Source organism: Emydura macquarii, unplaced genomic scaffold, assembly GCF_026122565.2.
Source record: "Emydura macquarii macquarii isolate MOO-44397 ecotype Brisbane River unplaced genomic scaffold, CSIRO-AGI_Emac_v2 contig_71, whole genome shotgun sequence".
Taxonomy (NCBI): Eukaryota; Metazoa; Chordata; order Testudines; family Chelidae; genus Emydura; species Emydura macquarii.
This window is the reverse complement of record NW_027130208.1, coordinates 715,795-740,694: the sequence shown is the minus strand read 5'-3', so window position 1 is coordinate 740,694 and position 24,900 is coordinate 715,795. Positions and strand designations below refer to the sequence as shown.

General features: G+C 65.2%; 2 protein-coding genes across 2 annotated transcripts; both read right to left on the bottom strand.

Moving 5' to 3' along the window:
* Positions 1-1,199: 1,199 nt before the first annotated feature.
* On the bottom strand, positions 1,200-19,952 carry IL17RE (interleukin 17 receptor E). The gene is made up of 16 exons (XM_067540720.1): positions 19,248-19,952; positions 16,507-16,522; positions 15,650-15,805; positions 15,234-15,340; positions 14,174-14,297; positions 13,573-13,709; positions 13,223-13,291; positions 12,510-12,576; positions 10,513-10,700; positions 6,597-6,644; positions 5,876-5,921; positions 4,802-4,950; positions 4,528-4,596; positions 4,253-4,304; positions 3,571-3,678; positions 1,200-2,720 (listed from the first exon to the last, which is right to left on the bottom strand). The coding sequence occupies exons 1-16, from the start codon at positions 19,365-19,367 to the stop codon at positions 2,005-2,007; spliced, it is 2,172 nt and encodes a 723-aa protein (XP_067396821.1). The 5' UTR covers positions 19,368-19,952; the 3' UTR covers positions 1,200-2,004.
* Positions 19,953-21,447: 1,495 nt separating this feature from the next.
* Positions 21,448-24,892, bottom strand: JAGN1 (jagunal homolog 1). The gene is made up of 3 exons (XM_067540704.1): positions 24,780-24,892; positions 24,318-24,428; positions 21,448-23,338 (listed from the first exon to the last, which is right to left on the bottom strand). Exons 2-3 carry the CDS (start codon positions 24,404-24,406, stop codon positions 22,876-22,878), a joined length of 552 nt encoding a protein of 183 aa, XP_067396805.1. The 5' UTR covers positions 24,407-24,428; positions 24,780-24,892; the 3' UTR covers positions 21,448-22,875.
* Positions 24,893-24,900: the final 8 nt, after the last annotated feature.

Sequence of the window (24,900 nt, the reverse complement as noted above, 5' to 3'; positions counted from 1 at the left end):
ACAGGGGCGCAGGCAACTTCGGGATGCCAGCAGCAGCTACGCTCCCTGTCTTTGTGCCCGCGGCAGTGAGCTAGCAGCTACCAGCACCACCCCCTGTGGAAAATGGTGCCCATGGCCAACACCCAGCATGTCATGCCACTGAGTCATTTCCTCCTGTCTCCTCACGCTGGCGGTCACACTCCCCAGGGCTGGGCAGGAGAGGCACTCTGAAGCAGAAGTGTCAATAAATGTAACACTTCAGGGTGGCGAGGAAGTGGGGGAACACTGACTGGTAGGTTTTGCTGTCCTTTCCTGCTACCCTGGCAATGGTACCTGGCGCTCTAGCTGCAGGGCCACCTCCACAGCAGCAGAACAACTGCCCCAGAGGAGGAGAAAAAGGACAGAGGAGGACATGTTCTGCAAGGTCCCGCAAGCCCAGCCCTTAGCAGAGGCCAGCAGGGGAATACTGCAGGCTGTACGGGGAAGGAGAGTGGACAGGAGACAGGTGCAGCACACAGAGAGGGAAATGTACCAGGACAGAGGGGGGCTTCTCCGACAGCAAACAGCTGCTGCAGCCTCTCCTGGACCTCCAGGTTCAACAGGCCCAGGCTTGACTCCCATTGCGGTCTGGGGAGAGCTGCCCTATAGCATCTCCCGTCAGCTCTGCACCCCCATTTCCTCAGGGCCTGCACACCTCCCCTGGGGACAGCCTGGAGACGCTGCGCCGTGCTGGGGAGCCTGAGAACAGCAGCGCTCTTTCCTCGGCTTTATTAAGCTGCCTGCATCGTCAGTTTAGACGCATTCACGTCCAAGGTCTCCGTTTCTGGAGCTGCTTTTGTCAGTTTTTCTGCTGTGGCGCGTCGGGCAGCGCCCCTGCGGCAGGGAAAGCAGTGCTCCGGTACGCTCCCACCCCACGTGGCAGGGCCAAGCCGTGGTGCCTGGCTCCCCCTTCTGCCCCGTATTCCTGCCCAGAGCCCGGGAGGGAGGGGCTGGCTGGGCACGGGCCGTGCACAAAGCACAGCAGGACGGCAGAGCCACTCAGGCGGGAGCAGTGTGGTGCCACTCCAGGGTGTGTGCCTCCACACTGGGCTGGTCTGCCAGGGAGCACCTTCCCCCGGGGCTGCCCGTGCCTGCCCTGGTGCAGCACAGCTGGGGGCAGGTCGTGGGGGGCAGGTCGTGGGGGGCAGGGCCCTGCTGCTTTTGGGCCAGGCCTGGAAGACGGAGGAGAGGCGCGGCCTCAGCCCAAGTCCCAGCGCCCCACTCCCCTTGGGGCAGCAGCAGCTCGCCAGGGGCACCAGGCCCGTCAGGACACTTCACACTGGCTGCTGGGCTTGGCACGGGTGGGGTGAGACCAGGAGCTGCCCAAGGGGCCCCCTGCACAGGCCCGGCCCCGGGTCCCCACTGCCAGACAGATCAGCCGAGTCTCGCAGGCCATAAACTCGTTTATTCACACGGAGACGCCTCCACGGCCAGCGCCTGCCCCCCGGCCAGCCGGCGGCTCTGCCTGCCTCACGAGCTGCGCCGGCCAGGCCCGGGCAGGCTGGGCCGACACAGCAATGTCCATGCTGCGGTCCGAGAGCCCCCCTGCAGGGCAGCTCCCCCCAAGCCCGGCTCCCACCCCTGTGCGGGGTCGCAGTGAGAGCATGGCACAGGGCACACAGGACTCTGCACCCCTCCAGCCAGGCCCATACAGCCCCACCCCCCTCCACTGGGGCCCGGCCCTCAGGGCCATATAGTCTCTGTAGCCATGGCAACAGACCCCACAGACCCCACGATGGTCACCAGAGGATGGGGCAGGGCCCAGCCCAAGAACCGGCAGCACAAGGGCAAATGTCCCAGCCCCTCTGCCCTGGCAGATCCTGCACCAGGCAGCTTCTCAGCCCTCCCCAAATCCAGGCTCACAGTTGCCGCTTGCCAGGACACCTGGGTTCTCCTGGGCCCCGTGCAGACTCCTTTGTCCTAGAGGAATGGATCTGGCACCTCTCGGTGTCCCTGGAGCCCAGCCATGTCCCCACCAGCCCTGCTCTAGGATCTCCAGGGCAGCCTGGCCACAGCCCCAGGGCCCTCTGTCCCAATCACGCCACGTACAGCCCCGGGCGCAGGGCTGCAGCGCCCACAGGCTCTTCCCCGCAGCGCCTCCTTGGGCTGCAGCAGCCGGCACAGCTCCACCCTGCTCTGCAGGCCCTTCCTCTTCTCAGACTTGAGCAGCCGGTGCAGCAGGATGCTGGGCCGGAGCCAGCCGGGGGGCTGGGCGCTGCCCTGCAGCACGCCCGCCAGGCCAGGCAGGTCCCGCGGCAGGCGGTAGCAGGGCAGCAGGCCCAGGGCCGGCGGCACGTCACGCCGACTGCACAGGTCGCTGAAGTAGGCCAGCGCCCAGTCGCCCGGCCGCCCAGCCCCCTGCAGCTCGCCCTGCAGACAGGACATGGCGGCGCCGAACAGGTCACGGGGGTCCGGAGAGCCGCTGCTGCCTGCGGCCGCCGCCAGCCAGAGCTGGTAGAGCTGGGCGCTGCCTCGGCTCCAGATCAGCAGCACGGTGCCCCGCTCCCGGCCCACCAGCTCCCGCTGGGCGTACAACCAGGGCAGCACGCCCAGCCGCCCCACGCTGCCCGTCTCCCATAGGTCCAGCCGCACGTCGCAGCCCAGCGCCGAGCGCAGCACGTCCGCCAAGGCGCACACCAGAGTCTTGTGCTCCTCCGAGTCGGGGGAATAGACCAGCAGGACGGGCCGACGGCCCCGGGGGGCTGCAGGGAGAGACGGGGGGTCAGTGGCACGGCTTCTCCGCCTGCCCAGGGCTCTGCCTGGCTGCTGGGGCCCCTCGCCTGGCTGAGTTCCCACAGCCAGGGGCGTACCAAGGGGGGGCCAGGCCCCAGGGCGCCGGCCTGCGGGGGGGGCACCAGGCCGGCCCTTCACGATGCACAGTGGGTGGGGGCACAGGAGGCTGAGCGGTGCAGACCCTCCTGCGCCCCCGCCCATCCTGCAGGGCTGGCCCGGAGCGCACTTACCCCCTCCGAGCCGGCACCAGGCTGGAGTGGCGGGCAAGTGCTGGAGGGGGTGGGGGGCAGGGACGGCAGGAACCTCTGAGGGGCCCCCTCCCCAGGCCGGGGGCTGACGCAGCCCCATCCATGGGCAGTGGGGCAGCGGGAGAGGTGGGCGCCGCGCGCCGGCTAAGTGTGGGGAAGGGGGGACAGTGGAGACAAGCCTGCATTTGCCCCCCCCCACGCTTCACGCCCCCTCTGCAGGTAGACGCCCCCTCCCTGGGGCAGCTGCGGGGGGCGCGACACCGGGACCCCTCCTGCCCTGCTTGGGTGGGAGCGTGAGGCCTGGGGGGTGCAAAGGCAGACTTGGTCCCCGGGCGCTGGAGACCCTCCCTACGCCCCTGCCCACAGCGGGCTGGCTGCAGGAGCTCCCGGGACGGGCACCGGGCACATACAGGGCCCCTCACCACTGAGTCAAGCCGGCTGCCCAGCCACCCAGGCCCCCCCTGCTCCCTTCCATGCCGCTTCCTCTTCAAGTCCCTCCACAGCCTCCAGGCCCCTGCCCCCAGCCCCCCACTGGCTCCCTGCCCCCACCCCCAGGATCCCAGCTCCTCACCTGTGGCTAGTTTCCGGAGGCTCCTGCGGCTCCGCAGCAGGACGGTGACCAGCAGACCCAGAGCCAGGGCCAGCCCCAGGGCGAGCAGCCCAAAGCGCCTGCGAGCAACTGGGAGGGAAGCGGGGTGAGAGGCGCTGCCCAGCCCAGCCAGCCTGACACCTACCAGCTCCTGCTGCACCCGGAGAGCCATTTCCTCCGCACCCACGTGTGCTCTGGCCTCAGAAGCAAGGGGGGGCCGTGGCTGGAGCTGGGACGCTGGGCAGGGCGCTGGGGGGGCACGGGGCATTCGCCCTCTCAGGTGCCTGGCGGCTGCTTCTCACTCCCCTGCTCAGGGCTAACCCAGCGCCCCACGGGGATTGGGGGGGATCTCCGCAGGTCAGACCGGCCGTGACCTCGGGGGGGTCACCTCCCTCTGCACGTGGGATGCGGGACACTTGCCGGGAGTATCCGGGTGCATCTCATGGAATCATTTCCCGGCTGCTGCGCGGCCCCGGCCCCAGACACTCGCCCCTGCTGTTCTCGGCCTGTGGCACATGACAGCCGGGCTCCGGCGGCTCTAACGCCCGGGTCTCGTTCCAGGGCCTGGGGCCTACGCGAGGGCAGACGGGCCGTCTGCTCCCTCCTGTCCCGAAACTCTCTGACCCCGGCTCCCCCCCCCGGCTCCGAGTGGGGCCACACTCACCATCTGGGCACAGGAGCTGCTTCCGGGCAAACGGCACATCGGAGCGCCACACCTGCCGGGCAGAGAGAGCACGTTGGGGCGGATCCCGAGGGGGGCTCTGAGGGGGCTGTGACACTGTGGTGGAAGGGGCGCTGTGAGGGATCGGGGGTTCTGACCCTGGGCGCGCTGTGATGCCAGAGGCTCAGATACTGCAGTGATGGGCACCAAGCTGGGGAAGGTGAGGGCAGAGCCGTGTGAAGGGGGCAGCACGGGGCAGGGGTCGGGGGGAGCCTTACCAGCACACAGTCCCCCAGGATCTGCACCGGCAGAAGCAGCGTCAGCTCTTGGGGGGCGAAGCTCTCCGGCTGCAAACCAAGAAGGATGCTGTTAAACAAACAGCACCTGCTGCCCCCCCCACCCTCCGGCGGAGGCCCTGGCTGGGCGCAGGGCGCTCTGATCCTGCCCGCTGGCCTGAGGCCAAGGCACTCGCTGGCAGCGAGCACAGAGGCCCCCCGTTGCCAGCCAGCGCAGGAGTCCCACAGCGCCAGGCTGGCAGGCCGGGACACTTACACATGTGACGGTGTAGACGGGCGACGCTGGCTCGCACTGGCTGCCCTGCTGCTGGCACAGGGCCGCGCTGAAGGACGCGGGGACAGTGGAGGTTATGTGCAGAAGAAGCTGCAGGAACCGGATGCTCACGGACACGTTCCAGGCAGTGTCTACAAGGACAAAGCGGGTGGGGGGGATCACTCATGGGCCTGAATGCCCCAAGCCAGGCCCCCACCTGCCCAGGGCCTGCAGGCGTCTGTGGGGCTCTGGCTATGATCCCTGAGCAGGGCCAGGCCTGGACAGCCCCGGGAAGGGAGAGGTTAGTCCGTGTGTGTCCTTTGCCCTCGTGTGACCATGGATTCGCAGACTCTCTACGCTGCGCTGTCTGACGCCGGATCACAAAACAACTGCCCCTCAACAGACACCCCAGGAACTCACCGGGGGCTGCAGGGAGCGGGTGGAGGCTCAGCGAGGGGTGCTCTCCCCTCAGTCCGTGCTGGCCCCAGCACGGCGCTGGGGGGTGCGCAGTGGCTTACTGCGCCATCGGTCACAGGAGAGAAGACACACACCCCTAGCCAGAGACCACAGTGACGGGCAGCAGCCCCAGCTCCGTATGCTCAGGAAAGGCCCTGGCGCTTTGTGTCATGTGGGGACGTGAGCGCTGGGCCCCCTCGTGCCCACAGGAGGTGCTGTACTGTGCGGGGCTGCCAGGCAGTTGCTCCCCCCCAGAGCAGGTTGCATCCTGGGACTAAGGGAGCCATTGCTGCGCACAGGGAGCTCAGCCCATGGGCCCCAGGGACCCCCGGGAAGTGCCCAGCACCGCCAGGCTGTAAGAGAGAAGGTGCCAGTCTCGCTGCCCCTAAGCCCTCATGCCCAGCAGACCCTGAACCCGCCCAAAGAGCCACTGTGGGGCAGCGGGTCCTGCTGCCAGACTGAGTGGCAGGCATGGGGGGCAGCTGGTAACAGCCACGCTAAGAAGCTGGTGCCCCGAACCCCATCCCCCCACAGGCTCCCGCAGAATGACGTACGCCTCTGGGCCCCCCGGAGATCCCCCAGCCCAGAGGCCCCTCTGCAGAGCGGGCAGAGCAGGCTCACCTTGCCGGTGCGGGCACTCCACGTGGCTGCTGTTGCCATAGGAGAACTGGGAGAGAAACAGGGAGTCACCAGACAGGCCCCTCACGGAGACCAAGCCCCTTTCCTCCCCGCACCCTCCAGCCCGGCCAGGGCTCGGCCTTCGCCGGCTGCACCGCAGCTGGGCCGCCTGTGCCGGGCACTGAGCGCGGAGGCTACTGCCGCGCGCACTGCCGGGCAGGCTGCCGCGCTGCCGAGTGGCCCCAGCCCCGGCTCGGCCCAGCCCCACAGATGGCGAGCAGGGGGGGGAAGGGCAGTGAGCCTGGGGGCCGGGTCTGGTGGCAGGACCAGGGCTGCTCCTCGTGGAGGGGGCATGGCAGCGGGCATGGGTGGAAACTCCAGCAGCGCGGATGGGGCTGGGCTTCCTTTGCCCTGGAGGGACAGCCACGAGCGCCAACGGAGCAGTACAGCTCTGCGACCCGGCCTGCCCGCTCCCGGGGCCTGCTGGCAACCGAGGCAGGGTGGGGAGCAGCCACGGAGGGCAGGTGCCAGGTGCTGTAGGCAGGGGCGGGATCCCTGGGCCGGGTCCCTGCTGGGGTGCCAGGAAGGGCAGGGCCAGCGGCCGGGCAGGAGGGGTCGCGCCAGGGGCTGGGTGCAGCACGTTGCCCCAGAGCCAGCCCGCCAGCGATCCCGGGGAAGCAGGAGTCCTGCAGCGAGGGGGCGCGGGGCCATGTGGGGGGCTCACCTCGAAGCAGAGCAGGGGGTGCACGTCCACCTTCTCCACTCTGTAGGCCTAGACCAGAGCAGGGAGCATGTCACCGACTGCCGCTGGCCCTCACTGCTGGGGCACCCCCGTTCCCAGCCCCCCCCTCCCCCCCCGAGGGGCACCTCCTAACCCCCAGCTCCCCCCACCTCCCCTGGGGGGCACCCACTGCCTCCCTGCCTGTGCCCCAGCTCCTGCCCCATCCTGCCCCCCGCCCAGGGGCCTGCAGAGCCTCTGCCCCACGCCAGCCCTGGGAGAACCAGGCCACAGTTATTATCTCGGAGCTAGCCCTGCCCCAGCACGACATGGGGAGCCTGCCCACAGGGTCCATCCTGTGCCCCTGCCCAAGACAAGTGGGGGAGAGACTCCCCTCTATCTCCTGGGCCCACAGGGGACAGCCCCCCCGGCTCTGCACGCCCCCTCCCCACACCCCAGTGGAGCTGACTGCTCAGGGGCAGCCCTGGCTCCCGGGCCCAGCACTTGGGGGCACAGTGGTGCTGGCAGCAGGAGACGGGGCCTCAGGGCCAGGCAGCCAACCCTCAGCACCGGACTGGGCCCAGCACTGGGGAGAGGGGGCTGCACCCCGGGAACCCCAGGGCTATGGGATGGGGCACTGGTCCTGCAGCTCCCCACTCCCTTCACAGACTGGGACCCCCTCGTCTGACCCGTGTAGCAGGCCAGAGTCCGGCCCCCCAGTAACCCTGGAGCAGAGCTGCTAGCAAACATCCAGCGCTGAGCGAGACTGTCCCACGGGGGATTCCCCGCACTGGTAAACGAACACGCCTTCCGTCCAGCCCCACTCTGCCACGCTTCCGCTTCCAGCCAGTGGCTGGCGTCCCGCCTCTCTGCCAGCCCAAGCAGCCGTTGGCAGATCCCGGCTCCCCAGGCAGCCCCACAAAACTTGTGTGACTTTGTTTTACCCATTTTAGCCAGGCAGGGGCTCAGTCCTGCCCCGGGGCGGCGGTGGGGGCAGGGCTGGAGGCCCTCGGGGGGTGTATTACAGAACAAACTCCATCGACCCTGCAGCAGCAGCAGCTCCTGTCCTGTCCCGCAGGCTGGGCCCGGCTACCTGCTCTGGGCACTGCAGCCGGGTGCATGGGGCAGCAGGATGCTCAGGAGGGTGCCAGGGTGCCACGTTACGATGCCCGGAGCAGGGCGCTGCAGGTCTCCGGTCTGTTGATTCTTGGTTTATCTCGTGTTATTTGTATTTGTGAAAACCCGGGGCTCTACCTACAGCTGGGAGCGACTCAGCCTGAACCTTCTCCCTGTTAGCTCCTGAGAGGCAGCTCTCTCGAGGGCAGGTTTTCTCACCCACACGGCTCCTCTCTGACCCCGCGCCATCTATCACCAGAGCTGGGTGTGGGATTCCGGCAGCGGTCACACCCGTGCCACACACAGATAAAAGAGCCTCCCTGCTCCAGCGTCCCCTGTTCACGCACCCCAGCATCAGCCGAGCTCTCTCAGCTACATCACCCACTGGGAGCTCACAGTCTGCTGATTATCCCCCAGCCCCAAACCTCCTTCAGTCCCTCGGCCAGTGCCAGCCTGGCGGGGTGGCCGCCGGTCTTTGCTCCTCGATGCACACATTTCTGTTGAGCTGTGCTAAACCACACAGGGCTTGTCTGCCCCAACAGCCTGCAGCAGCACAGCTGGACCGGTGGAGTGCTTAGTGAAGATGCTGCTTACGCCAACGGGAGGGATACACCGAGATATGCTGGTAGGACAGACCATGCCTTATTGTTTGCTTGAGTCCACCTTACCAGGCGAGCCAGTTCCCTCTGTCTCAGTCACTTGTCCTCTGCATTATTTGCCACTCCCCCACTTGTGTCATCTGCAAACTTGATCAGTGATGACTTTATGTTTCCTTCCAGGTCATTAATGACAATGTTAGTTAGTGTAGGGCTAAGAAGCGACCCCTGTGGGACCCCACTAGAACAACACCCACCCATTGATGAGTCTCTGGTTCCAGTTACATTTTGAGACCTATCAGTTAGCCAGTTTTTAATCAATGTAATGTGTGTCATGTTAATTTTATATCATTCTAGTTTTGTAATCAAAATGCTGAGTGGTACCAAGTCAATTGCCTTAGAGAGGTCAAAGGGTTGGCCTACACTGGTAACTTACATTGCGATAGCTACATCATTCAGGGGTGAGAAAAACCCACCCCCTGCAAGATGTAGCTATGCAGATCTCACCCCCAGCGTAAACAGTACTAGGTTGATGGCAGAATTCTGTCAACCTAGCTGCTGCCTCTTGGGGAGGTGCATTACCTAGGCGGACATCCACCCCTCCTGTCGGCATAGGTAGCATCTGCACTGAAGCATTACAGCATTGCCTCCGTAGCATTTTAAGTGTAGACATCCCCTTTGTCTATTACATCAACACTATTACCTTTAAAGTGCTACAGGACTCTCGTTGTTTTTACTACTACCTTTATCAGCCAAACTTGCCATCTCACTAAAAAAAGATGTTAAGCTTTGAATTTCCCCAGTGTTTCAAGACTTAGTGAAAATCAACATTAATGGTACAGTGAGTTCCTGAGCCAGCTCTTTTAAAACTCTTGGATGCAAATTATCTGGATGTGCTGATTTTAAAATGTCTAACTTTAGTAGCTGCTGTTTTAACATCCCGAAATACTAGTGGAATGGAAAGAGTGTTATCTTCATCATGTGATATGATACATCATCTGTTTTTCCCCCAAATACAGGACAGACATTTATTGAACACTTCTGCCTTTTCTGCATTATTCTTCATAATTCTACCATTGCCATCTAGTAATGGACCAATACCATTGTTAAAATTCTTTTTGCTCCTAATAAACTTAAAAAACTCTTTCTTATTGTCCTTAACTCTGCTGGCCATAGATTTTCCCTTGTGTCCCTTTGCTTCCTTTATCAATTTCCTACAGTTTCTAGCTTATTCATTATTGTCAACTTCCCCTTTCTTCCATGAGTTATGTGTATCTGTATCATTCATTTTTGTATCTGCCTTCAGCTCCTTTCTACACCAGGTCAGTTTTTAACCAACAAGGTCTTCTTCCTCGATTGTGGCTTTTGGGGCATCTAGTCAAATGTTCTTAAACAATTCCCAGCTGTCAGTCACATTTTTCTGATATTTCCTCCCAGCTGATTTGGCTCATAATTTTTTTCAGTTTCGTGAAATTGGCCCTTTTAAAGCACCAAGTATCTCTGTTACTGGTCTGGACTTTATTCTGTTTGCACATTATAAATATGTGCAGGTCATGGTCACTTGCACCTAAGTCCTCATTAATGTTTAGTTCTGTGAGCAGTTCCTCTTTATCTGCCAAGATGAGGTCTGATATAGAAGTCCCCCGGGGCTGGATGCAATGCTTTTTGAGTTAGGTAATTGTCGTCCTGTTATAGAGCTAAGGTGAAGCCCAGGTTTCTGTTTCAAGCTCGATTCTAAGTGGTCTAAAATCTACAAGATCATTCAGGGTGCTGAGAGTAGTAAGGGACAGAGCAGGGGCCAGGGCCTCAGGGAGAAGATGAGAGGAGTTGGAGAATATGCAGGGAGCAGGGGGGCGGGTGCCTGTCAGCCCCAAACTCCCCTTCCACGTGTGCTCAGAGCTGGGACCCCGCTCCTCCTGGGTGTCGGAGCCCATCTCCCTGCCTGCTGGGGGCATTTACCTGAACTCTTGAGTTTCATTGAACTCGATGCTCTGGACGGGCGCGATACACCACCGGGCACCCAGCGCTGTGTGAACCAAGCCTCTGCCATTTACTGGCACGTGGAAAGGCCCAGGCTGATTAGCCGTGGCATGCGTCCCGCCAGCTGCAGCGCCCTGGAGCAGGCAGCTCTTTCCCTCCTGTTGCAGACTGGGGCGCAAGGAGCCAGTCCCCTAGGCCCGTGTGACCGTGTGCTCCGGGTGGTCCCTTACCCGATCAGACTCCATGGCTGTGGAGTTGGGGAAGCTGTGGCAGGGCGAAGCCCCGGCGTCACTCTCCTTCCAGCACAGGGTGGCAGTCGGGTGGAGCGGGCAGCGGGCGCTCAGCACCATGGCCATCTGGGAATCCCGGCTGCTGCTGTAGTCACGGAACTGCATGGATGCCCAGAGCTCGGTGCCGTCTGTGGGGCAGAGAGGCGTCAGCCAGAGGCACGGGCAGGCTCCAGGTGGCCCCACACCCTGCCCCACTCCCCCCTCACACTCAGGCACTCCCCCTCCCCTTGCCCTGGGTCACCGGCACAGCCAGGGCCGCTGGGTGCCAGCTGGCAGAGCGCACTGGCATCTCCTGGCTCCAGTAGCTCCAGACCGGTTTGCCGCAGAGCACTGGGTGAGGTCTGTACGGAAAGCCTGCATCGCTCGGCCACGCCGTCACTCTGAGGTGTCTGTGCAGCTCACGCGGACGGAGACCCCCGCATACCCTCCACATCGGGTCCTTACAGGGGCTGGCACCACGAGGGGAGAACTGGGTTTCCTCCAGGTAACTGCTGTTTCTCTCTGGTTGTGTGTGCAACTCCCAGCACATCTCCTCTCCCCAGGCTGAGCTCAATGCTGCTCAAGGGACTGCACAATCTCCGGGGAGATTCTGGACAGGCACGCGGCAGGCTGTCCGGTGCGCACGGCAGACACCGGGCTCTGCAGGGACAGAGACACTCTGCGCCTTTTCACTGCGGAGGGGAATAATCACTTCCCTCCATCTGCTGGCAACGCTCCTACTAATGCAGCCCAATATGCTATTAGCCTTCTTGACAACCAGGGCACACTGCTGACTCATATCCAGCGTCTTGTCCACTGTAACCCCCAGGTCCTTTTCTGCAGAACTGCTGCCTAGCTCGTCAGTCCCCAGTCTGTAGCTGTGCATGGGATTCTTCCGTCCTAGGTGCAGGACTCTGCACTTGTCCTTGTTGAACCTCATCAGATTTCTTTTGGCCCAATCCTTCAATTTGTCTAGGTCACTCTGTATCCTATTCCTACCTTGCAGGATATCTACCACTCCCCCTAGCTTAGTGTCATCCGCAAACTTGCTGAGGATGCAATCTACCCCATCCTCCAGATCATTAATGAAGATGTTAAAGAAAACCGGCCCCAGAACTGACCCCTAGGGCACTCTGCTTGTGACCGGCTGCCAGCTAGACATGGAGCCATTGATCACTACCTGTTGAGCCCAGTGATCTAGCCAGTTCTCTATCCATTTTATAGTCCATTCATCCAACCCAGACTTCTTTACCTTGCTGATAAGAATACTGTGGGAGACTGTATCGAAAGCTTTGCTAGTCAAGGTATATCACGTCCACCGCCTTCCCTACATCCACAGAGCCAGTCACCTCTTCGTAGCAGGCAATCAGGTTGGGCAGGCATGACTTGCCCGTGGTGAAGCCATGCTGCCTGTTCCTGATCACCTTCCTCTCCTCCAAGGGCCTCAGGATGGATTCCTGGCGGACCCGCCCCAGGATTGTTCCGGGGAGTGCGGTGATGCTGACCGGGCTGTAGTTCCCCGCATCCGCCTTCTTCCCTTTGCTGAAGTCGGGCGCTACGTTTGCGTTTTTCCAGTCGTCTGCTCGTTGCTGAACCAGCTGTTACTGGCTGCCCCTAGACACCACGGGCGGGCCGTGTGCCGCGTGGGCGCTGGCCCGGGTCACTGGGAGCCCCGCTCCGTTGGGAGCAGCAGAGCTGTGAATTCTGCGCTCCAGGGACGCCCGGGGGGTGGCCAGCGCCTGGCACTAACTGTACATGGCCTGCAAGGCCTGGCTTATGCTGCTGGGGGCGGTCGGGGAGCTGAGCCTCAGCAGCACAGACAAGGCTCCTTCCTGCTCAGGACAGGGGGTGGCCAGGTCCCCCCAGCAGGACTCACACCCCTGTACCTCCTCCAGCCCCCTCCCCACCGCCCCAGGCTCCAGCCTCAACCCCCGAAGGCCCTGGGGTAGGCGACTCACAAGCTGCCGGCTGGTCCTGGAAGGGGCACCGCTTGGTGCGCAGGCTGTCGCGCTGCAGGTAGGAGGCCTGAGGAGACAAGGGGAAAAGGTGCTGAGCCAGCTGCTGCATGGGACCCCCTGCACCGACCCCTGCCCCCTGCACCCAAGCCCCTGCATCGACCCCCGCCCCCTGCATCGACCCCGCCCCTTCACCCGACCCCCTGCATCGACCCCCGCCCCTTCACCCGACCCCCTGCATCGACCCCCGCCCCTTCACCCGACCCTCTGCATCGACCCCCGCCCCTTCACCCGATCGACCCCTGCCCCTTCACCCACCCCCTGCATCGACCCCTGCCCCTTCACCCATCGACCGCCCCCTTCACCCGACCCCCTTCACCCACCCCCTGCATCGACCCCCGCCCCCTCACCCAACCCCCTGCACCGACCCCCGCCCCCTGCACCCGACCCCCGCCCCGACCCAGCCCCCTGCCCCCCCCTACCCCCTCACCCGACCCCCTGCCCCCCCCTGCCCCCTCACCGACCCCTGCCCCCTGCACCGACCCCTGCCCCCTGCACCTGACCCCCTGCACTGACCCCTGCCCCCCACCCCGCCCCCTGCATCCAGGCCCCGTCCGCCCTGGAGTCCTGCGCCCCCCCCGCACGCCCGTGTGGGATGCAGTCAGGCCGGACCCATGCACCGGCGGGCGCTGCCTGGCCGGCAGACGCAGACGTACCTCGATGCAGAGGCAGGGCAGCAGGAATTCATAGGGCAGCACAACACGGCGACTCCCGGACACCAGCACCTGCAGGCAGGGACGCAGGCGGCAGGGGGTGAGGGCGGCAGAGCCACACGATGGAGCCTGGCCCGACCCCGGCAGGGACCCCGGGCCTGGCCCCTCGGGCAGCTCCCAGGCAAGCTGGCCTCTCACCCCCGCTGGGAGTGCAAGAGCGGGAGACGCCCCGGCCCAGGCACAGCTACTGCCAGGGCCCTTCCCACTGGGCCTGGGGCTGGGGGGGGACGGGGGGAGTGTCCTGGGGCTGGGGGGGGACACGGGGGGAGTGTCCTGGGGCCCGCACTCGTCACCTGTTGGTGGAAGCGGCTCGGCAGCTCCTCACATTCCAGGACCAGCTGGTGGCAGAGCCGCACCATGTGGGCGCCCGCGGGCACCTCCACCTCAATGGCCCGCGCCTCGGGGAGCCAGACGTAGTTGAACGTGGGGCCTGCAGAGGCGGAGGAGGACGAGGATGGGCAGCACGGGGGTGCCCTGCGCCCGCCCACCCGCCCACGCCACACCCGCCCTTGCACCAGCGTGTGCAGCAGTGAGACGCCCCACGCCGTGCGCTCCCCCCGCACGCAGAGCCGGGGCATGGCCTCGCCGCTGGGCCGAACCAGCTCGGCACTAGAGAGCCAGCCCCAGGGACAGGCTGCCTCGGGACCCAACCCGGCACAGCACCCCCCGATCTCCCCACAGCACCCCCACAATCCTCCCCAGTCCCCCCTTGATCCTCCCCACAGAGCTCACAGCCCCCCCTACAGACAACCCTACACAGCTGCCCCCAGAGGCCCCCGTCACCCCAGAGCTGATGCGTGGCAGCCCCTCCCATTCCTGCCTGGACCCAGGTCTCCCCAGGAAGGGTGGGATTTTCAGCCCCACGAGCCCCGCCCCGCCCCCACCTCGTCTCACCTGCCTGCTCTGCACGGACCAGGTGGCTCCGGTTGAGGCTCAGCCCCCGGTCAGGGATGGTGCCAAGCGAGACCAGAACCCGGTGCCCGCTCTCCACTGGGAAACAGTCCAGCTGCACCTGCCACTGTGGGAAGAGCGAGGGGTGAGCCCCCACCCCGTGAGCCCCCCACTCCTGCCCTGGGAGCTCCCAGCCCCAGAGCCCCCTCCCCCCACAAGTCCACCACCAGCACAGCACCACCACAGGAGCCCCCCACTGCCTTCCCTGTCTGTCTCTCTGGGGAGACCCCATTAGCAGGTGTAGTAAGAAATCAGAGCTTAAGGTCTGTAAAACGGGCTAAGGCCTAAATGGAAAAAGCCGAGTGAACAGAAGTATAAGGGGTCACTCAAGTTAACTGAAACTGGTACAGGAAAGTGCTGATACTGCAAGATTGTAAGACTGTCACAATATTACTAAAATATGTAGCAGGTATAGGAGGTACCAAGATACTAACTCTCTGAAATGACACTTCTATGGATAGAAATGATACATGGAGTGGCGGTGACCAAATCAGCCAATCAATGGGAAAAGGTGGTATTAGACTACGTCAAGAGGATAGCAACTACCTACGTGAAAGGGGGCAGAACGCAAGTGTATGTAACAGCGTATAAAAGAGGGTGTCAGGTAATACCGGCGTCCGGTCTAGGGGATAACGGAAAGTCCCGCCGTTGGGCCGAGGCCATTGTAACGCCGCCAATATGAAACTGACCCAGAGATACTCTAAGTCATTTCTCATTGTGCCGCACGCAATAAACCTGGCCTGGGTGCCTTCGTTGCTCAGCTAATCTGTGGTCATGTCGACTCATTCGATCGTGAGAGCCGTCTCAGTTTCCTGATCAGAGCTGGGACAGCATCTACACAGGGACACACGCACGCAGCCTACACTGATAAACATCGGTGACCGACACACCGAGTACCACAGCAGGCGGGGCTCCAAGGGCTCCCTGCCCAGCCCCCCGCCCAGCCCCCCGCCCCGCAGCCCAAGAGGGAAGGAGCCCTGGGCGCCCCCCCACACGGACTCACCAGGGAGCCTGCCGTCTCCTGGCGTCGCCGCAACACCTGCAGCCAGCTGCCCCGGTTGGAGCCCAGCACCAGGAAATGCAGCTCCAGTCCATGGATGCTCTCCAGCCCTGGAGGGGGAGAGGGGTGAACCCCAAATTCACAGCAGGCTCTGCCAAGGGCCCCTCTGCAGCACCCCCACCTCCTGGGAGCAACACACCCCGGGGAACCACCCCCTGTATGCCCCACCAAAACCAGCCCTATGGGTCCCCTCTGGGCTCCTTGCCAGGAATCCTGTGGGTCCCCCACGCCGAAGCGGGGCTCGGGCAGCGCCCAATCTCCATGGCCATGGGGCAAGGGAGCCAGGGCCCATGGAGGCCAGGGGGCCGCAGGAACCCCCTCTAGAATGGGGCGCCGGTAAGGCTGGCCTGCCCACGTACCTGCTGTGTGCAGGGCCAGGCGCACACGCACGCACGGCTGGCAGTCGTGCGTGGCCTGGCACAGCTGGGCCGTGCTCAGAGCCAGGGCTGGCAGGGGCATGGCCAGTCCGTCCTGCGCCTGCCGGTGGCACGGGGGCCTGGAGAGGGTGCTGTCCACTGGAGAAGAGGATCAGAGGCGTCAGAGGCAGCCAGCACCCCCCGTCTGCTGGGACTGTGGGCTGCCAGCCAGGCTGCTGGTGGCATGGGCGAGGGGCTGGGCGGGGCATGCCCCGCACTTAGACTCCCCGGCCTCCAGCGCACCAGCCTCAGCTCCCCACACACATGGGGCAGCCCCCAGCCTCGCCCAGCCCCCGGGTCCCACCCTTGGGACCACCCCCTGTATGCCCCACCAAAGCCAGCCCTATGGGTCCCCTCTGGGCTCCTTGCCAGGAATTCTGTGGGTCCCCCTACCCCGAAGCGGGGCTCGGGCGGCGCCCAATCTCCATGGCCATGGGCAAGGGAGCCAGGGCCCATGGAGGCCACTGGGGTCAGCCGGTGCGGGGAGAGCATCCCCGTTGAGCCCTTGCCCCACTGCACCCCCTCCAGCCCCACTGCACAGCGCTCCCTGGCCCCACCCCACTGCACAGCCTCCCCCCACAGCGCAGCACCCCCTTGTGCCCTGCTGGGGAATTGCGGGGGCAGCACCACTGAATGCAGCCTCTGGGTTTCCCTTGGCAGATTCCAAGTACTGCCCCGGCCCAGTGCAGCCCAGCTGGGCAGAGTGCTGGGACCCCGCCCCAGGTGGAAGGAGGGAGTGACTGAGCAGTGCTGCCCCCCTGCCCCCCAGGCAGCCCCAACAACACAGTGCGCTTACTTACCTCTGACTCTGCAGGCCTGTGAGCAAAGGACAGGGAGACGTGTTAGTGCAGGAGGCCTTGGTCAACAGATGGCACCCAGCACCCCTCCCATGACCCCCAGCACCCGCCGGCAGCCCCCAATGCTCGCCCAGCTCCCAGCACTCAGAACCCCCATGCAACCCACGGCACCCAGCACCCACGACCACAGCCCACGCCCCCTGCACAGGTTCCCCCCCATCGAGTTTCCTGCTTGGGGAAGGTGGAGAGGCCTGTCCCCGCCCCCAGCCCCAGGTTGGAGGGGGAGGCTGAGACTGGGCACGGGGCCTCCCCGGCTCTGACGTCAGCAGCCAAGATGCCCTGGGGCTGCTGGCCACGTGCTCCCCTGGGGGCCACTCCATGCAGGCACCCGGCTCTGGGGCTGTGGGGATACAGCCCACATGGGACCTGGTGAACTAGGCTTTACACGGAGTGGGGATAGCGGCGCGAGCCACAGGCCCACCCACGGCCGGTGACCAAGCAAGCTCAGGAGGTCACCCGGGGAGCGCCAGGGCTCCCTTGGGGCCGTTTGGTCTGAAGTAACCCAAACCAGACGCAGTGAACAAGGGGCTAGGTGAGGCACTGCCTCGCCTGGCCCCGGCTAAGGGCTGAGCGGTGCCGTGACGTCACGGGTTTGCTAAAGACATAAAGAGGCTGGTTTTCAAGGGTCAGTGCTAATCCCTGCTGGCCACATGGGAGCCGACCAGGGGCTGGGCGAGCATTGCGGGGCCGGCTGTTGGGAAGTGTTTATACATGGGCTGTACCGGCTGGGTGCAGGAACTGCTTCTCAGCCAGCCTCATTTAGCGCCATTGTACAAACACCACCTGGCCTTCAAGCCGAGGACAGGATTTGTGGTTAGTGTCATGGCTCTACCCTGCGTAATGTCATGCCAACCGGTGCCCCCGGCAGGACCCCAGGGGTGCCACGGGCAGGGCCACCCACGCAGCTGCTCTCTGGATTGGTGTTCAAGCTAGCAGGCCCCTCCGCGCCTCTTTAACTCAGCCTGTGTCCCAGACAAGGTCACTGCCCTCCTACCCACAGGCCCATCTACCATCTGCCTGCTGGGCAAAGGGCCTCTGGCCATGCAGCCAGCTCCCCCAAACCACGGCCTGGCTGTGGGGCGAAGGGCTGGCTGAGAACGGAGCCGGCCAAGGAGAGCTGAGAAGCCCAGGGGCCAAGCCTGGCATGGTCAGGCTGCACAGCCAAAAACACATGGCCCCGGGGATTACCTCACAGAGGACAGTGGTAAACCACGTGTAGTGACCCCCTCCTCAGCCCGGCAGGACCAGGGGATCCATCCTCCTCTTCCCCCTCCCCCCAGGAATCCATCCCCTGGCCCCTGTGGCCCCAGGGAATCCATCCCCCTCTCCCCGCCAGCAGTACCCCGCACCAACTGCTCCCAGGAGCAGCCCTGCAATCCTGGAACACTCTCCTGCCCCCGGCGCTCGGCTCACGCCTGGAGCCCTCAGGGCACAGCAGTGCCCGCGCACTGATTCTTCTCCCCACGTAACACGGGCACCCTCGTTCTTTGCACAAGCGTCCCTGCCCTGCTCAGGATCCTGCCTTGCTCTTGGCGTCTCGGATTCCTTGGGGCAGCAGGCGTAAAGAAGGGGTTCCTTTCCCCGTTTAACCTGCGCCCGGCTTCCAGTCCCACACCCCAAGGCCAGAAGGGCGGACAATGCTCACCTAGTCTGCCCCTGCGCAGCCCGGCCAGAGACCCGCCCCAACAGCCTGCACAGACAGCTCTCCACACAGCCAGCCCCCTCCGGCAGCCTGGCCTGGGACCATTGCTCCCCATGTGAATTACCCCCGGTTAGAGCGTTTATTTGCAGTCTGAACGTGTCTGCCTTCAGCTTCCAGCCACTGGCTCCTGCCAGAGCAGAGCAGATCTGCCGGCCCAGAGCCCCTTACGGTGCCGAGAGCCTGTGATCCCGTCACCCCTTCACCTGGCTTTGCTCCCGAGACAGACGGAGCTCCTGAATCTACCGGCTTCTAGCCCTTCCTCACCCCCGACCCTGCAATCCAGGGCTGACCTCTGTCCTCCGCCCAACCGGGGCGGCTAAGGCCTGCGCCTCGCCAGGTTTTGTCCTTCTCTCGTCGTGCCGGTTTCTCGCTATCTGCCGACCCAGGCAGTCAAACAAAGGCTCAGTTACTGCCCTGACATCCAGCTACGGGCGGCCGCTGGGCTGCGGACACCGAACTCGCCCTTTCCAGGATGGCCACAGACGGACAAACCGCTCTCTGCCTCGCCCGCGTCTCCAGCGGGCACCAAAGCTCAGCCCGGCGCCCTAAGCCCCCCGCGGGGCCCTACCAGGTGAAAGTCCTGCCAGCCCCCAACCCTTCCAGACCCACAGCTCCGGGGAGCCCAGGCCTCCGCTCCGAGATGGAAACGGACACGGAGCCCTTCGCGAACAGGCAGGCGGCGTTTGCCTGTGCCCGGCGGCCGAGCGCCCGGCGACCTGCGCCACCCCGCTGTCCTCTGCGGCCCGCACCATCCCCTCCGGGCCCTGCCCTGCCCGGGCCGGAGCCCAGCCCCGCGCTCGGCCGGACCCAGCGCGCACTGCCCGGCCTCTGCCGACAGCCGGGGGACCCGCGCCGCGCCGCGCCGCGCCTGCCTCTCCGCACGGCCATCGGGCCCTGCCTGCGCCCCCCCCGCCCCCCAACACCTGCGCCCCGGCCCCCCCTTCCAGGCCGGGCTGAGCCGGGCCGCCCCGTCGGTCCTTACGAAGTTGGCGATGACGCGCAGGCGGGCGCTGGGGCGCGGGGCTCCGGCCCGGGGCGCGGCCAGGAGCAGGGCGAAGGCGGCGGCGGCCAGGAGCAGGGCGCGGGGCGCCGGGCGCCCCATCGGCGGGGGCTCAGCGGGGCTGGCGCATGGCCGCGCTGGGACACACACGGGCCGGCTCCGGGACGGCAGCGCTGTCCGCGGCTCGGCCCGGCCCGGCCCGGCCGCTCCTCCAGCCCGCCCGGCTCGGCCGCATTCCTGCCAGCAGCGTGCGCGCTGCGCCCGCCCCGGCAGCGTCCCGGTGAGTCACCGCCCCCCGGCCGGCTCTGCCTCTCGCCCCCCGCCTGGCACGGGCCGCCCCCGCCGAGGCAGACGTGGCTGGCCGGCGCCCGGGGCCGGCGGGGACGGGCGGCAGGATGGCGGGGCGCTCCGCGACACGGGAGCCCCGTCCCCCCCTCCCCGGGCAGGCGGTCCCAGAGTGGGCGCCCGGGGTTGGCAGTTCAGCGGCCAGCTCACACCTGGGGGCACAGCCTGGCCCTCTCCTGGGAGCCGCGGGGCAAGGGGGCCACAAACCCGCCCGCAGGGAGAGTCCCGGGCGCCCAGCCGTGCCCGGCGCAGGGCCCAAGGCACCCACCCGGCAGCAGCACCTCGCCCCTCTCTCCGGGCAGCGATGGCTTGGGGACCCACGGGAGGAACAAACCCCGGGGTGGGCTGGGGTGGGGCGGGGCGTGCCAGCCCTTTCCCTTCCCTTTCCACCCGGGAGCGCCCGCTCCGCAGGGCCAGGAGACGCTGCTGAGAAGGATTCCCATCGCTCCCGCACCGGGGCCCGGCTGGATCGGAGCCAGCCTGCTGGGCGCTGGACACCCCCTCCCACGAGGCAGACTGTGCCCACAAAGCGCCCTGCCCCCCCGAGCTGCGTGCGAGCAGGCAGCCTGCGGTCACGGGCACACGGGGGTTGACCTGGTTTATTTCGGGCTTCCTGTGAGACTGCGGCAGCACGCACCGAAACCCACGCAGGCTCCAGCACCTGGCCTCCATTCCCGGCCCACGTGACAGCCGGGCTCAGCCCCGGGGATCCTGCTGGGCGCTCAGCCTGTGGCTCCGCACCCCCCACAGCCAGAGCTGGCCCCTTGCTGTGAAAGCAGAGCCCCCCCCCCCCATCACTTGTGAGGGCTGTGACCCCGTGGGATTAGTTTGCAATACGTTGATGAAGTCTGTGTGCCTCAGTTTCCCCGTAGGCTGCATTGTTGCAGGGAGGGGGCAGTTAGGAGACAGAAGTAGGGGGTCACGCAGCTGCTTGGCCCTTAATCCCCCTATCAGCAGAGCACCTGCGAAGACAATGGCCCGTGTGCTCACCTAGCAACCAGTGCGCCCAGGGAGGAGGAGTTCCCCGCCTCTCAGTGGGGAACAAAGGCCTGGGCTGAGGGGGGAGTGAAGTGGGGGCTGGGGAAGCAGTCCGGGAGTCTGACACAGGCGATCAGACGACAGGAAGACCGAGCTGGAGCAATGGGGTCCCTACAGCTTGGCTGGGTTCCGGCTCCCAGGCCAGACCCTCCCTTTCGCTGGCTAACCCAGCTTCCTGCGCCGTGCCCGGCTGCTAACAAACCCGGCGGGTGCCCGGGCTGGCCGCGTGTCCCTGCAGACGTGTGGTGGAGGCAGCGCTGCTCCCTGAGACCGGACTGGTCTCTGCCAGGGTGTCTCCGTGGGACTCGCTGGCCGGAGCTCCCGGGATGAGGCAGGGGGGCTGCAGGCCCAGAGAGCCACTCTAAGGGGTTGGTGAGGCCACGTGGCTTCCCCTGGGGGAAGAGCAAGACCCCTCGGGGGCCTGGCCTGCTGCAGGGGCCTGCCAGAGCCTGTCCCAAAGCTGGGCCGGGGCCTGCCAGAGGAACACAGAGCAGCACGGACAGGCAAGCCACCCCGCCACGGGCCGCCGCAGACACAAGACCAGCTCCTGCCCCCCAGGGCACAAGTAGATGCCCCAGTACAAAGGCAGAACCACTGCCGCCGGGCTCTGGCGCTCCATCCCCCAACCCTCCCAGACACACCCCAAGAACTGCCCCATATGCAGGGTGACTCCTCAGCCAGGCCCTGGAGCCTCTTCGGCCTTGCTGGCCTGTCACTGGGGTGCACCCTCTGGTCAAGGCCACCTTCCTTCCACACCAAGGGCCGCTCCTCCTCGGGGAGGGGTCAGTCTAAGAGGCTGCTGAAATAGGCCCCCCCTCGCCCCAGCGACTGGGAGCACAGGCAGAGCCCCTGGCAAGGGGGCAGAAGCAGGGCAGCCTTGGGCTGAGCGACTCTCTCGTTTCCTTCTCCAGTTGCATCAACCAGAGGCCAGGGCTGGGTGCACAGCTTGTGCCGCCATCCTCAGGGGAACCAGTCTCAGCCCACTGTCCCTGTCCTACCGCTAGCCCACCAGGCCAGGGCGCCACACAGCATGGGGCCAGGAGCCCCTGGCAGTCATGGCTGGCTTTCAGGAGGGGTGACAGGAAGGGGCTCACCTTTCAGAGGGGCATAGGCAGGGGTTGAGTGGAAGGACAGACATGCTCAGGGCAGGGAAGGAGACATCCCAGATCAGCAGGGGTGCCAGGCACTGTCATTCCCAGGATTTCTGGGGCTCCCTGACAGCAGGACAGACGCAAGGACAGCAACCAACCCAGGGCAGCTAGGGGTATCTGCCCCCCCACCCCCCAAAAGCGTGTGCAGGAGGCTGTGTGCTCAACAAGGCTGCTCTTTATTCCAACCTTTCTGTACACTCCATGCGGGCGGAGAAGCTTGTGCCAGTGGTGGGGGTTGGGCGCCAGCCCGACGAAGCTCTCCCCAGCCCAGCCCCTCGCAGCCAGCAGCGTGGGCAGCTAGGAGGCGCCTGGCTCTGCGGGGCCCCTGAGCAGCTCATTCCCAGGCAGAGGCGTGATCCCCCGGGATGGAATTCACCCCAGCCGAGGCTGAGCTACTGCAAGGAACCCGAGGTCCCTGCATGCCCACAGGGCAATGCGGGCAGGCCGCTGGAGCAGACCGGGCCTCACCCAGACCTTGGTCCAGCATGTCACAGTGCAGGGCTCGGCACAAGCCAAGCCGCTGTGGGAGCGAGCAGAGCCGCACCAGCGTGTCTGCAGCCCTGGGGCTGTCATGTCAGCAGGCTTCAGGGCAGAGGCACTGAGGTCGGCGCCTTTCTGCTCCCTTGTGCCCCGTCTGGGCTGGCCATGGAGAGGCCACTCCGATCATGCACACCCCCCATCCCAGCCCCCCAGCACGATGCCACCCTTTGCAGAGGCACTCAAGACACGTGCTGCTGGGAGACATCTAGTGCAGGGACCCCGCTCACGTCAGGAACTGGTCTGGGAGCTGCCCTCCTCCCCAGCACTGGCCCAGCAGCCACTGAACCACCTTCAGTCACTGTCAGCAGGGCTGGGGCTGGAGGAGCCCTTGAGCGCATGCCACCTCCCCTCCAGCTGTGCTGCCTGCACGCCTGTCAGGGCAGCCCTGTCTCCAGGGAGCTTCCAGTGTTTGCCCGCAGAGCCTAGAGAGCTGCCTGAAAATGGGGACCCACACGGTGCCATCCAGCCCCCCAGGAATGGCTTGGATGCTCCTTCACCCCACTGAGTCATGCAGGTGTGTGGCTCCCAGCCCCTCTTCATTTCTTCTTCTTCTCCTGTGTGCTGGTGAACCAGGAGTCCAGGAGCTTCTTGCTGTAGTAGAGCTGCCAGCCGTGCACCTGCACCGCCACGCCCACCACCAGGTACATGATGGAGACGGCCGAAAAGCCGAAGATGAAGCGGTAGGCCTTGCCGTGCCGGTAGAGCTGCTGCGCCAGGGGGAACATCTCCATGCTGCCGTAGATGAGGGGTGCCACTGAGAACAGGCCCGTGCTGATCATGGACAGCACCAGGTAGCTGATGTTGTTGCGGGGAAAGGACATGAGGCCGAAGAGAGAGGGAATGATGCTCAGCAAGTAGGGGTACTCCCACTGGTAGGGCATGGCCACCTGATCATGGGGCAGCAGCTTCAGGTGGGCCACGCACATCTGGGCCAGGAGCAGCAGCCAGATGGCCACCTGCACGTAGATCAGCTTCTTAATCTCTGACTTCAGTGCCACACTGCGGAGAGGGAGAAAGCAAGGCCCAGGCTAGCGGTTGCCTAGTGGGGAGGGGCAGGCAGGGCTCTGAAACAGGAGAGGTGGCAGCCAGGCTGGGAAGAGATGTGGACAGCACCTGAAACCTGCATCTGACGAAGTGGGCTGCAGCCCACGAAAGCTCATGCCCACAGAAATGTCCTAGTCTTTAAAGTGCTACAGGACTCTCGTTGTTTTTGCTGTATACAGACTAACACAGCTACCCCTCTGGAACGTGAAACCCGCCTGAACTTCAGCAGGCTGTAAGGAAGCTGGGTCCCAGGAACCCAACAGAGTGAGGTTGCAAACCAGCCACTGACTGAATGTGTCTTCCCGGGGTACAGCTGAAGTCACCAGCAGAGTGTGATCTTGGAGCCCCACTAACCTGAGGACTACAGAACAGGGTGAGCCACGCAGGAAGAGCAGCTTCTGCTCAGTAGGTCCCATGGGGAAGCAGCTGCTGGGCGTGAAACCTCTCTCTGAGCCACTTCCTCTGGAGGATTGGGCCTCCCACCACCTGCCGGGGGCTCTGTTCAGGGCCTGCCAGGCAGAGGGCTCAGGGACAACAGAGAATGAACTGGTCAGACTAGGTCCTCGCTGGCCGCCTGCCCCCGCCAGCCAAAGCCACGGGCAGCCTGGCTTGTGGAGGGAACACCCCTGGCAGGAGCAGAGCACCAGCCAGCAACACTCACCCCGGTGGGAGCTGCTCCTGACCCCAGAGCTGGGCTGCTCAGCACCTTTGGCTTTCACAGGGGTGAGCAGGGAGGGGCCACACTGCAGCATAACAGACCTGCCCTGGACACACACCCTGCCCAGCCCTGGCACCTTCAGGCCCCCAGACAGGCCCAACGACCCCTTGAATCCCAGCACACAGTGCCCTGGGGCAGACGCGTGCCAGGGCCCAGGGAACCACCCGCCATTCACAGACACCAGCTCCGCACCCTCCCGCAGCTCCGCGCACCTACCTCATCTGGTAATGCGAGGCCACCCTCTCGCGGTGCTGGTAGTCGCTGCCATCCGTGCCCGCGGCCCAGGGCCCAGCGCGGGAGGCCATGGCGCCGCGGCACCCGCCGGCCCTGCCAGACAGACGGGACGGGACGGGACGGGGTGAGCCGGGGGGACGCGCCCACGCGGGGTACGGCACCGGCGACCGGGGGAGCGCTGGGCCCCCATCGCCCGGGCAGGCCGGAACCCGCCGCCCCTCCCCCACCCGGCACCCCCCCCCCAGCCAGACCCCCACGCCCGGGGACCCCCCAATGCCCGGGGACCCAGCCCGCCCGCCCGCGGGAGGCCCCCCGGACGAACCCCAATACCCGGGGACCCAGCCCGCCCGCCCGCCGGACGAACCCCAATACCCGGGGACCCAGCCCGCCAGCCAGCCCGGACGAACCCCCCACGCCCGGGGACCCGGCCCAGCTCCGGCCCACCTGCAGCGGACTGGGCAGCCGGAGCCGGGCCTAGGCCGCTCGCGCTCCCTCGCACCGCGCCGTCACGTCTCTATGGTATGGGCGGCGCGCGCTGGGGCGGGGCGAGGCGGGGCCGGGCGCT

What these genes read in the sequence shown, in the direction of transcription:
- JAGN1 (XM_067540704.1), bottom strand. Translation starts at nt 24,406, where the DNA reads ATGGCCTCCCGCGCTGGGCCCTGGGCCGCGGGCACGGATGGCAGCGAC. An exon ending in GCCTCGCATTACCAGATGAG is followed by an intron (nt 23,339 to 24,317) that starts GTAGGTGCGCGG and finishes CCCTCTCCGCAG; the next exon opens with TGTGGCACTGAAGTCAGAGA.
- IL17RE (XM_067540720.1), bottom strand. Translation starts at nt 19,367, where the DNA reads ATGGGGCGCCCGGCGCCCCGCGCCCTGCTCCTGGCCGCCGCCGCCTTC. An exon ending in GGTCCGTGCAGAGCAGGCAG is followed by an intron (nt 13,710 to 14,173) that starts GTGAGACGAGGT and finishes CCGCCTCTGCAG; the next exon opens with GCCCCACGTTCAACTACGTC. An exon ending in TCCTGGGGGACTGTGTGCTG is followed by an intron (nt 4,305 to 4,527) that starts GTAAGGCTCCCC and finishes TCTGCCCGGCAG; the next exon opens with GTGTGGCGCTCCGATGTGCC.